This window comes from Nycticebus coucang, chromosome 8, assembly GCF_027406575.1.
Source record: "Nycticebus coucang isolate mNycCou1 chromosome 8, mNycCou1.pri, whole genome shotgun sequence".
NCBI classification, from domain to species: Eukaryota; Metazoa; Chordata; class Mammalia; order Primates; family Lorisidae; genus Nycticebus; species Nycticebus coucang.
The window spans coordinates 116396884-116409660 of record NC_069787.1 but is presented as its reverse complement, the minus strand read 5'-3'; the positions used below and the strand labels follow the sequence as shown (position 1 = coordinate 116409660).

At 42.1% G+C, this 12777-nt stretch overlaps 2 protein-coding genes across 3 annotated transcripts in view; both read left to right on the top strand.

Moving 5' to 3' along the window:
* WWTR1 (WW domain containing transcription regulator 1) overlaps positions 1-5484 on the top strand; it is a 151411-nt gene extending 145927 nt beyond the window's left edge. For both annotated transcript variants that reach the window (XM_053599671.1, XM_053599670.1), the window contains exon 7: positions 4741-5484. In XM_053599671.1, the coding sequence (XP_053455646.1) occupies positions 4741-4925 (185 nt within the window). In that variant the 3' untranslated portion in view covers positions 4926-5484. The remainder of the gene's footprint in view (positions 1-4740) is intronic.
* Positions 5485-11734: 6250 nt separating this feature from the next.
* LOC128591894 (elongin-C-like) lies at positions 11735-12034 on the top strand. The gene has a single exon (XM_053599677.1). It carries the CDS (start codon positions 11735-11737, stop codon positions 12032-12034), a length of 300 nt encoding a protein of 99 aa, XP_053455652.1.
* Positions 12035-12777: the final 743 nt, after the last annotated feature.

Below are 12777 nucleotides of genomic sequence, written 5' to 3'. Positions count from 1 at the left end.
TAAGAAGTGATGCTGGTTTATAGTTTTACCGGCATGGAAATACTTTCATGTCATTTACTGCATTGGGGATGCAGTTGGCAGTGGGCGTTTGGAAAGTTGAAGAACTTCAAGGATTCTAAATTGTCAGCACCAAGTCCAATCATGGTAACCGGTCCTCTCTTACTTGTGAAAAAGAGGAGAGAGAGCCAGGGAGTCTGGAGACCATCGGTCCTCAGCTGGTGCAGCCTTCAGGCCAGAACTCAGCAGCCTTACTCCTTTGCTTCTCTTTTTTATCCTGCTCTCAAGGAGAAAGACTTCCAATTGCAAAAACCGAATTTACTCTTATTTTAGAGTTACATAGACTTAATTATGAGAGTCCTAAACTCCGAGAAGCCATTCTGTTTCTAAAATAAGTGACAGCCTAGGTGTCTACTATTTGGGCTTATTAATACAAGTTTCTCCTCCATCATCACTAACAATAGAAAATTTTTTGTTCCGTGATGAAAATTAAAAAATGTCTTTCTGGCTGGGCACAGTAACTCATGCCTGTAATCCTAACACTTTGGGGAGGCCAAGGCAGAAAGATCACTTGAAACCAAAGTTCAAGACCAGCCTGAGCAAGAGTGAGACCCCTTCTCTACAAAAAATAGTAAAGTTAGCCAGGTGTGATAGTATGTATTTGTAGTCCTAGCTGTGCAGGAGGCTGGGGCAGGAGGATCAGTTGAGTACAGGAGTTAGAGCTTACGGAGAGCTGTGATGATACCCCTGTACATTAGATTGAGAGACACAGCAAGACCCTATCTCAGAAATAAAAACTAAAGAATTGCTTTCCCGACATTTTTGTCCATAGAGCTCATGGACTCTCTGTTCCTAAATAACTCCTCTTCGTACTGGGAATCTAAATTGTTGGTAGGACCAAGTTGAATTTCATCTTATTAGGGTTCTATCGACTTAGTTATGAGAGTGGCCAGGCTGCTGATGAGGGCTGTGTAGGGGTGGTTTCCCCCAGGGCTTAGTTTAACCCATCATCTTTGCCGTGAGAGGATTGCACAGACTGTCTTGTGCGGAGTCACACAAGAATAGTTTGAACAGTTTGTTTTGCCTTTCTTCAAGTTATTGCTTCAGTTTTCTCCCTGACCCTCCTCCCCCTTTCATCTCTGTTTTTTTTTTTTTTTATTAAATCATAGCTGTGTACAACATCTCTGTTTTTTGGTGCGAGATTTATTTTGCTCTCATGGAACAGTCTCGTGAAGTGGCTTCTTCCTATGTTTAATACTTGTTTACTTTTCATCTTTTAAATACTGGGAATCCAGGAGGAATAAAAAGCAAAGTTAAATAAGAAAAAAACCTCAGGAGAGCTAAATCTAAGATTGACTTAACACACACACACACACACACACACACACACACACACACACGGGTGGCGCCTGTAGCTCGGTGAGCAGGGCGCCGGCCCCATATACCAAGGGTAGTGGGTTCAAACCCAGCCCCGGCCAAACTGCAACAAAAAAATAGCCAGGCGTTGTGGCGGGCGCCTGTAGTCCCAGCTACTTGGGAGGCTGAGGCAAGAGAATCGCCTAAGCCCAGGAGTTGGAGGTTGCTGTGAGCTGTGTGACGCCACGGCACTCTACCGAGGGCAATAAAGTGAGACTCTGTCTCTACAAAAAAAAAAAAACACACACACACAAGGATGGATTTTATTCTACATCTTTTTTAAATGACCTCAAATGGGTAAATAGGGAGTGTTTTTGGAAGGCATAATGTGGAATTAAGTGGTCGCCTAAAAAGAACATAATCTTTGCAGACGGGCAGGCTGAGTGGAATCCTTGCTTCTCCACTCTTGGCAGTGACGTTGGGTAAGTTATGTAACCTCTGTGGGCCTCAGATTTCTCATCCGTAAAGTGGGACTAATAGGCTCACATCAAAGAATTGTGACAAGTCGTGATATCACAGAGCCTGACACAAAGTTCTCTCCTCCTTCTAAGAAAGCTGATATTATGCAGCACATGGATTTGAGAAACATTAACTTTGCCAATTTAACCTGATTAAGTGAGTGTCACCTCAAGTGTGGGATCATCTCTATGCAGACTTAACAGGAAGTGGGCATAAACTCTCTCAAGGGGAGAAATGTCCTTCCACAGTAACACAATTAAGAGAAGCTGGGAGGTGGACAGAGCTCAAGTGTGGCTGGAAAAGATCTGTGAGGCTTGCTGACCACATGCTGCATGGGAATGCGCCAGCCGAGCACTCCCTTTACAAAACACACTTGGGAACAACAGCTGGACTCGCTTCGAGGGGAGAGTAAAGGGAATAGCATGAGCAAAAGCTGGGAAGTTATCCATCCTTCCAGAATATTCTGCAATAATCACACCCTTTGAAGAATTGCCTGGTTTTTGTCTCCTCCACTTTTTAAGACCAAAAGGATGACTCTAACATTGCAGGGTTGCTCCAAACAGAGATATGTTAAGATATTAACCTTAATGAAGAAGCTAAACTAGTCTCTTTATGCTTTCCATGCCCAAGGAGAAAGAAGAGAGGAGTTCTTTAAAATAGAGATTTTGTAAAATAGAGAGACTCAATTCTTGAGTATCAGGAAGTTAGACTGGGGACCCAGTACAGATGGATGATTCAACTGAAGATGAAAAAAGAAGAGGTCTCACACTTTAGATTGTGTAGTTTTTGAGACTTTAAGAAAATAATTCTTTTTTTTTTTTAATTAAATTATAGCTGTGTACATTAATGCATTTATGGGCTACAATGTGCTGGTTTTATATACAATTTGAAATACATCAAACTGGTTAACATAGCCTTCACCACACTTTCTTAATTATTGTGTTAAGACATTAATATTCTACCCTTAGTAGATTTGACATGTACCCTTGTAAAATGCACCATAGGTGTGGTCCAACCCATTACCCTCCCTCCACCTATTCTCCCCCACCCCTCCCATCCCCCTTATTTTGAGACAGACTCTCACTTTGTCACCCTCAGTAGAGTGTTGTGGCTTCACAGCTCACAGCAACCTCAAACTCTTAGGCTTAAGTGATTGTCTTGCCTAAGCCTCCCAAGTAACTGAGACTACAGGCACCCGCCACAACGCCCGGCTATTTTTTGTTGCAGTTGCCCTTGTTGTTTGGCAGGCCAGGGCTGGATTTGAACCCACTAGCTCCAGCATACATGGCTGGCGCCCTAGCCACTTGAGCTACAGGCGCTGAGCCAGTGACACTGTCTTGAGGCCATGTTGTTGAACTTCATTTTATTTTTCAAATTACTGCCCTTTGCAATGAAAACCCTATAAAATATTGCCTAAGAGTCTTTGATATTTTACGACTTCTAGAAAAACCATGATGCTTTGCCATCACCAAATGCAAGTTTGCTTATGTTTTTCTTCACCACTTAGAATGTTTGTAATTTTTCATCTTAGGAAACACAGATGGTTAAAGTGAATTTTCTGTAACATTTTCTCAGAACAGTGAAACTTCTGTGCACACTTTTCAGGAGAGCCACTGCACATAGAAGACACAAAAGCTAATATAAAAAGATTTTTTTAAATGTCACTATGATGGAAGCTGACTGTAGTTATCAATGCTTTTAAGTCTTTAAGTTAGATTTTATCTCTTTAGAAAATTGTTTGGGCTGTTTGAATTAGCCGGTTTGTAATTTAAATTTTTTTATTTGTATATATTCATGGAGTACAAGTGCAGTTTTGCTATATTGACTTACTGCATTGTGGTGAAATCAGTCCATCCATCACTGAAACAATGGACATTGTACCCACCAAGCGTCCCCCCAGCACCCCGACCTCTCCTAGTCATCGTCTGTCATTCCATGCTCTGGTCCTATGTCTGTACCCATTATTTAGCTCCCACTTGTAACTGAGAATGTGCCATATTTGTCTTTATGTGTCTGAGTTGTTGTATTAAGATAATGGCCTCCAGTTCCATCCATGTTGCTGCAGAAGACATGAGTTCATTCCTTTGAATGGCCAAATAGCTTTAAACAACCTAAAAAAGTCAGTAGTGCGTTTATTTTTATGCTGTTGCCCACAAAGGACATATATTCTTTAATTTGTATCATATTCCAGACTCTCAGCTTTCCTTTAGTGCGGCATTTTATCAACAGTGTTCTGCAGAACTCCAGTGCTGTTAGGAAACACATTCTGCCAAAACAGGATTGGGTGCTTAAATGGCTTAGGAATGAGTGGTTGAACAAAATAAAACAGATTTCTTTACCACTAGACTTAAAACCTTAATATATGAACGTGCATAGTGACTAACACATAGGTAGATGGATGTGGAGTGTAGGTATTATGGAAGGAGGGGGAAGGTCTACAGACCTACTTTATAAATGATGCCTATAGCCATCCGTGATGACAGAAACTGCAGTCTTTGAACATTAGGAAGGATGACATGCATAAATGTAAGCGTACAAAGAAATCCGTCGATTACATCTTTGTAATTAGGTGTTTATCACAGGCAGGACCCCTCTATGGTGCAAAGCGGCTCTTCCTCCCTCTGTCCTGGGAAGGCACAGATCTTAGGTCAGGTCCACAGTGCCTTTCACGTGCTCCTTATTACCTCCCTGGGCCACATCCACCTAGAAGCAATTTAAGATGCCCTGGCATCGCCGCATCTCTTCCGAATGAGGTCAGTAAGGTAGTAGTTGAAGACATGAAGATGAGGGAATGTTAGCCCTTGAACTGTCGCTCTTTCAAGACCTTAACAGTAGGAATTAAAATGATTTCTTTTCATTCTGTTGTAGGAGAAAGCACAGGACAAACACCCATGAACATCAACCCCCAGCAGACCCGCTTCCCTGATTTCCTTGACTGTCTTCCGGGAACTAACGTTGACCTAGGAACTTTGGAATCTGAAGATCTGATCCCACTCTTCAATGATGTGGAGTCTGCCCTGAACAAAAGCGAGCCCTTTCTAACCTGGCTGTGATCACTGCCGTTGTAACTTGGATGCAGCCATGAGCTTACATTTCCTGGGCCTCTTGGAAAAAGCAATGGAGCAGAGCAGACCTGCAGGTGCGCCCCTCTCTGCCCCCATGACCCGTGCTCCCTCCTTTTCATGTTGCCAGTTTAATCATTGCCTGGTTTGGATCGACAGTAACTTCAGTGTAAATAAATATTCTGCTTTCATTTTCTGCAACCCTGCATTCTTGTGACAGATTATGCAGAATTTTGTCTGCAGGATTGACGATGCAGAATTCTTTTCTCCTTCTTTATCCTTTGCCGCCCACGGCCACGCTGTATGGGTGTTAGTAGAAATTTATACATCAATTGATTATAAGCCATAAAAAGTTGATCACAGGCAGTGAATTCTGACAGGTGGGTTGGTCCAGGAAATGTGTACAAAGCAAAACCTGATTTACAGTTTCAAAAACTGTGTTGATGACAGTAGTAAAAATGCTTTAAAAATTATTTAACTTCAGCTTTAAAAATCATTTTATGGATAGTAAAATTCTGCTGTATTGGAATACAATGTAGTTTTGAATCCATGCTGGCTGTGATGGCTCTTGTTACTCCACATCGACAAAGGCACACACAGTCCTAAGTAGCTTATCCTTCGTCATTTGACTGCATAGCATCCAGACAACTGGGTCCTTCCAGCAGGAGGGGTGCGGCAGAATCAGCCTAAGTTTTCACACTACGGATCTTGTGACAGAGACCAGTTTGATACTAATTATGAGCGTTCTGTTCAAACCAATTGAAACTCGCAGTTAAAAAAAATTGTAGCTTGGAATCTGACGTTTGTTTTATAAAGCACTGCAGTTTTGTAGCTGATGCCAAAGGGCAGCCAGATGTTTTTGATAAATCAGTGGCAATTGTATTTTTGTTTTTTGAAACTATGCTATGAAAATATCAGGACAACAGAGATTTCAGCCTGATGGCACACGCAGTAAGCTGTTGCTTTTTAAATTCTGCAGCCTTGTCAGTTTTGCTTTTAAGATTTCTGTGTTCAAATGATTCTATCTATGAAACTGTTTGCAGGATGAAGCAGATCTCTGACTGACATGTAAAAAAAAATACCCTCTGGGGACATATAGTGGAGACATATGTTTCTGAATTCAGTAAAATTGATTCCTAAGTGTATTATCCTAACCCTGTTTGCTACAGTTGGCATTAAAAGGCATGAAATATGTATTCAATACCTCTTAGGTAACCAAAAACATTTTTTTTTTATTAGCTTCTAAGGACTGAGAGAGCATTATGTTCACATGGCGTGCAGTCTGAGTGCATTGCCAATGAAGTCCTCAGCTGTTTAATATTTTGAACTGATATTATTTATATTCTATGAATTTAATCTCTTTTTTGAAAAACATTAATAATTCAGGTCTCTGAGAAGAAACTTTCGATTTCTCTGGGGGGGTGCTTATCTGTTGAGGATTTTAACTATGATTCCTTTAGATCTGTCGTAATACATGTGTACAGAATACACGTGATCATGTTGGAAAGAAGGCAAGTGACAAGGTCAGAGGTGAAGTAGTAAAGTTAGGGAATAGAGTGGAAAGGGTACAAGTTGTGAAGTGGAACTAGACTGGTTATTGTACCCCCAAAGCAAGATGAGCAGAAGATGTGAGAGGTGCCCTGAAAGTACAAAGCAACAATTTTCTCCTACAACCTTCATACCAGGTTGAATTTGTTGTAGAAGAAAAGGTGGCTTTGGAGCACTTTACATAGAAAGGGGAGGTCAGGCCTGGTGGTGGCCTGTCCACACTTGTGCTAAGCATATAGGCAAACAAGAGCATAAACCTGCTGTTGCTTCCAACATATGAAGTTATTTCTTTCTCCTGAAGGACCCCTGGTTTATGTTCCCCTAATTCATTTCACTCTCTCTATACATTCTCAGAGAGATAAGGGTAGATGTTTTTATTGCCACTAAATTGAAGGGAGCACTATTTCTTTTTCTCTTTTGTTAGCAAAAAAAATGCAGAAAGAGTTGTACATTCTTGCTAAGAAAAATAAACAAGGGACCTAACAAAACTCAGCAGTGTTACTGTATTTTTTGAAAATATTTTTATAGACTCATTTTCAGGTTATTACATGTAAAAGAAACAGATACCCCCTTCTTTTTCTTTTAATAGTTAAATCATTCATGGTTTATATTGCCAGTTTTTAGAAGCGATTTTCTAGTAAGCTTGTGGCATTAGAGAATATTAGAGAAATTTTTTTAGTGAAATTAGTTGGAACATTTATTAATAAATAAAATATTTTTCCAGAAAAAAATATAGACCCTGACTATGTGTTTACTAATAGATAAAGCCAGATATAATTTTGTGGTTGTTATTGTTTTTAAGGCCATAAAATATAGCCTTTATTAAAAAAAAAAAAAAACAACACTACAGCTAGAGATCAAAGGTTAGACAACTCTTTAATGGCTATTTCCTAGTATTGTAAGTGTTAAAATCCCTGCCGAATTCATGATAAGGTGCTATTTATACTATATTTCTTATTATAAAACAAATGCCAGAGTATCTGGCCTTTTTAGTCCTTAATCAATAAATTTCATCATTTCAACCCCAAATTTTAAAGAATGACATTTTAAAGAGTGAAATTGAAAAATAATTTCGGAGATCTTTCTTTCAAAGTGTCTTTTCCTCATAAAACACATTTTCTTCGAGTAAATACATCATCAAAACCTAATTGTAATTCTGTTAAATCTAAGTAATTGTTAGACAGTGTTTCACCATAGTATTTAGGATATGAAATGCCATTTCTTTCACTATATAATATATGGGAAGCAGGTAAGACAGAGTAAAAAATTTAGTGTGCTGTAGACCCCAACTTGATAGACGAGCTCTCCATAGAAGATGATGATAAGGAGTGAGAAAAAGATCTCAAGTTGTGTTCTTATGACATAATTACAAAGTAAATCCTGAAAATATAATTTGTATGGAAAAAAAAACAATAAGCTGGCAAAAAAAAAAAGAAATTGTAGATTAATTTAATTGGGAAAATGGATGATTGATGGAGACCGTTTCCCTAACACACTACATCATTTATGTGCTAGAACTTTAACTTTTTTAAAAAACTTACTTCTACATTTTGTAATATGAAATATGTCTGTTTATTTTTAATCTAGAATGTTACGCATACAGAAAGTATGCAACCAAATCAATCAGATCAAACCATTTTACCTGGAGTTTGGTACTGGTTTTTATTTCTCTGATTCTGTATAAGAAAAATAAATACAATTGAATTTCCACTTGGAGCCTTTGTCTTTTTATTACTTGTCTGGTTCCTTTTACAGAGGGTTTTGGGTGGTACTGAAGAGAGGCTTATGTAACCCTTCTGGCAGACAATAAAAGGAAGAAAATTCTGTGGGCAAACAATGTCTTGGCTCACATGTCTGGCCTTCAGCATTCTAAATGTCCTCAGAATTCTGTTTTCTACTTTATTAGAAGTAGCCCACTGAAATTTTTAAAGGTATGTATTGTTTTTTAATTGCACACTGTCCTGCCAACACACAGGATTCTCATTGTTGCCTCTTTTTAAAAATACAAAGTGGCATCTTCTGTTGTCAAAACTAAAACAAAACAACAGTTCATCACTCATACCCACCTTACCCTCAAGTCAGGCTCTAACCCAAGGACCCCAAAACCTCTTTGATGCCCAAGGCCACCAGACCCTAATTATCAACTACCCAAAGCCAGGCCCTAACCCTAGCCCTCCCCCAAGGGCTCTGAACCCTCTTCATGCTCTAGGCCCACGTGTACCCAACTATCACCTGAAGCCAGGCCCTAACCCTAACCCTCACCCAAGGGCCTGATTGCTCTTCATCCCTCAGAATTACCCTAACCATCACCCAAAGCTGAGCCCTAAACCTAGCCCTCACCCAATGGCCTCAAACGTTCTGCAAACCCTGACCCACCTGATCCTAATTATCACCTAAAGCTGGGCCCTAACCCTAGTCCACACTCACGGGCATTGAACCCTCTTCATCCCCCGGGCCTGCCTAAACCATAACCTGAAGCTGGACCATGACCCTAACCCTACCCCAAAGACCTTGAAACTTCTTTATTTTCCAGGCCTGCTTGACCCCAACCAACCTGAAGCTGGGCCCTAACACTGGCCCTCACTGGAGGGCTCCAAACACTTCTCATCCCTCAGGCCTAACTGACTGCAACCATCACCCAAAGTTGGGCCCTAATCCTAGCCCTCACCCAAAGGCCCCCAATCTTCTTCAACCCCCAGGGCTGCCTGGCACGATTTATCAACTGAATCTGTGCACTAACCATCGCCCTTAACTAAGGGCCCTGAACCCTCTTCATCCTCCTGCCTGCCAGCAATGGTTATCACCCAAAGCTGGAACCTAACAATAGGCCTCACCTAAGGTTCCTGAACACTCATCCTCCTCAGGACCTCCTGACCCAAATGATCAGAATTTGGGCCCTAAACTTAGCCCTCACACTAGGGCCCTGAGCCCTCTTCAACCCACAGGTCCAAATGACCATAATTATCACCCAAAGCCAGGACCTAACCCTAGCCCTCAACCAAGAGCCAAGAACCCCATTTTTATTCCCCCAGGCCTGCCTGAACCTAACTATCACCCAAAGCTGGGCCCCAACTCTAGCCCTCACCATAGAGTCCCAAACTGTCTTTTTCCCCAAGGCCCACCTGACCCTAACCATCACAGGAACCCCTAACTGTAGCCATTACCCTAGGGCCCCCATCCCTTTTTGTCCCCCAGGACTGCCTGACCCTAATTATCACCTGAAGCTGGACCCCAACCCTAGCCCTCATGCAAGGGCCCCAAACCCTCTTCAACCCATAGGACCACCTGACGCTAATTATCAACTGAAGCTGGGCCCTCACCCATGGGACCTGAACACTCTTCATTCCACAGGGATACCTGAACCCAACCATCACCCAAAGCCAGGTTCTAACCCTAGCCCTCACCCAAGGGCCACTAACCCTCTTCATCCCCCAGAGCTGCCTGACCCCAACAGTTACCTGAAGCCATGCCCTAACCCTAGCCCTCACCTAAGGGGCCCAATCCCTCTTCAACCCTCAGGGCTGCCTGACCCTAACCACCACTGAAAGGTGAGCCCTAACCCTAGCTCTCACCCTGGGCCCCAAACTCTCCTCATGCCCCAGGCCCACCTGATCTTAATTGTCACCAGAAGCTAGGCCCTAACCCGAGCCCTCACTCAGGGGCTCCCAGCCCTCTTCACCTCCTAAGCCTGTCTGATCTCAACCACCACCCTAAGGCAGGCCAGACCTCACCCAAAGGCTTCAAACCCTTTTCACCCTCAGGCACACCTGTCTTTTACCATCACCTAAAACTGGGTCCTACCCCTACCCTTCAATCAAGGACCCCAAACCATCTTCCTAGGGGCACCTGACCCCAACCATCACCCAAAGCTGGGCTCTAACATTAGTTCACACTTAAGGGCCCTGAACCCTCTTCATCTCCGACACCCTCCTGATGCTAATTACCACCTGAAGCCAGCCCTAACCATAGCCTTCAGCCAAGGGCGCCAAACATTCTTTATACCCCAGGCCTGCCTGACCCCAACCATCACCCTAAGCAGGACCCTAACCCTAGCCCTCCCCCAAGGCCCTGGAACTCTTTTCAACCCTTGTGTCCACCCTATTCTAATAGTCACCGGAAGCCAAGTTCTAACTCTAGTCCTCAGCCAAGGTCCTTGAACCCTCTTCATCCCTTGGCCTGTCCTACCTTGATTGTTCCCTGAAGCTAGGCCCTCATCATAGCCCTCACCTACCACCTTTGTGATCCCTGTCCACTCAATTAAAGCATGCAGCGAGAATACAGTTTCACAGAAGCATTCAGCTAAACTCAGAAAGAGATGATGTTGGGAATTTACCAGCATATCAAAGTCTAAGTGTCATGCATCTTTTTAAAAACCTTTGGTTACGACACCAGCCACATACCTCGAGGCTAGCGAGTTCAAACCTGGCCCAGGCCAGCTGAACAATGACAACTGTAACAACAACAACAAAACCTTATTTCATCATCATTTTTAAGGTAATGTGTGCTTATTGTTGCAAATATTATAAATACATGTGCAAAGTAAACATTGAAATTTCTGTATCCCTCAAATCTCACACTTTATAAAAATAGTATAAGTGGGGTGGCACCTGTGGCTTAAGGAGTAGGGTGCCGGTCCCATATGCCAGAGGTGGCGGGTTCAAACCCAACCCTGGCCAAAAAAAAAAATTGTATAAATGTATTTTTTCCCTAAAAGTTGGATTTTTTTATACAAGCAATTGTACATGTTGGTTTGTTGTGGTGGTGGTGGGTTTGTTTGTTTGGTTTGTTTTTGAGACTGACTCACTCTGTTGCCCTGGGTAGAGTGTAGTGGCGTCACTGTAGCTCACTGAAACCTCTAATTCCTGTGTTTCAAGGGCTCCTCCTGCTTCCCGAGTAGCTAAGACTACAGGCATATGCCATCACTCCTAGCTAACTTTTTCTGTTTTTAGGAGAGACAGGGTCTTACTCTTGCTCAAGCTGATCTTGAACTCCCGACTTCAAGCAATCCTTCTGCCTCTTAGAGGGCTACGACGAGATGCCTAAGCCACCATGACTGACGAATACATGCTATTTTTGATGCATTCATTTTTTTTTTTTCTTAACAATGCTATAACTAAGACAGCTGGGGTCGGGCGTAGGAGGCAGCCCTGGAGTAGAGGCTGTGGCGGTAAGCTGGGACCCGGGTGTGATGGCTGCAGTGGCTGCGGGGCTGATGTTCCCAGGGTAGCAAAGTAGAATTTCCTGAGAACATAATGGATGTAAAGGAGAAAACCTATGGTGGCTGTGAAGGCCCTGATGCCATGTCTGTCAAATTGATATCTCCTGATGGTCATGAATTTATTCTAAAAAGAGAACATGCACTAACATCCGGAACAATAAAACCCATGTTGAGTGGCCTAGGTCAGTTTGCTGAGAATGAAACCAATGAGGTCACTTTTAGAGAGTTCCCTTCACATCTGCTACCAAAAGTATGTATGTATTTTACCTACAAGGTTCACTCCACTAACAGCTCCATGGACATTCCTGAATTCCCAATTGCACTGGGATGCTGATGGCTGTGAACTTCCTAGATTGTTAAATTAAATAAATTAATAACAAAAAACAATGCTATAACTAATAACTTACTGAGTACTTACTATGTGCCGGGCATTATGCAAAATACTTCATACATACCATCTAATTCAATCTTTGCAGCAGCCCTATCATTTTAATACTATTTAAATGTATTTATTTATTTTTTTGCACTTTTTGGCCAGGGCTGGGTTTGAACCCGCCACCTCTGGCATATGGGGCCGGTCCCTATCCTTTGAGCCACAGGTGCCGGCCATTAAATGTATTTAAATAGTATTAGATATGCACTTTACAGATGAAGAAAGTGAGACACAGAGAAGTTAAATAACTTGCACAAGGTCACACAATAAGCAACAGATATATCCCCTGTCCCACAGGTATCTCCCCATGCCAATATGTATTGTTGTATAATGTATCTCATTTTAAACAGAAAATAATATTAGTTTGAATAGGTGGCCCTTATTGGTTGTTTTTAGTTTCTGCCTCTGCAAATAGTGTTGCGGCAGACAGCCTGTCTTTGTGTGAATATGGCTAGAGGATAAATTCCTAGGAAAGGAATCACTACATTAAAATGCACGTGATTTTAAATTTTGATAGATTCTACTAAATGTTTTTTTTGTGTGTGTGTGGTTTTTGGCCTGGGCTGGGCTTGAACCCGCCACCTCTGGCATATGGGACAGGCGCCCTACCCGTTGAGCCACAGGCACCGCCCCTACTAAATGTT

Bases quoted from the DNA above. Each gene is read 5' to 3' on its own strand.
- LOC128591894 (XM_053599677.1), top strand. From the start codon at position 11,735: ATGGATGTAAAGGAGAAAACCTATGGTGGCTGTGAAGGCCCTGATGCC.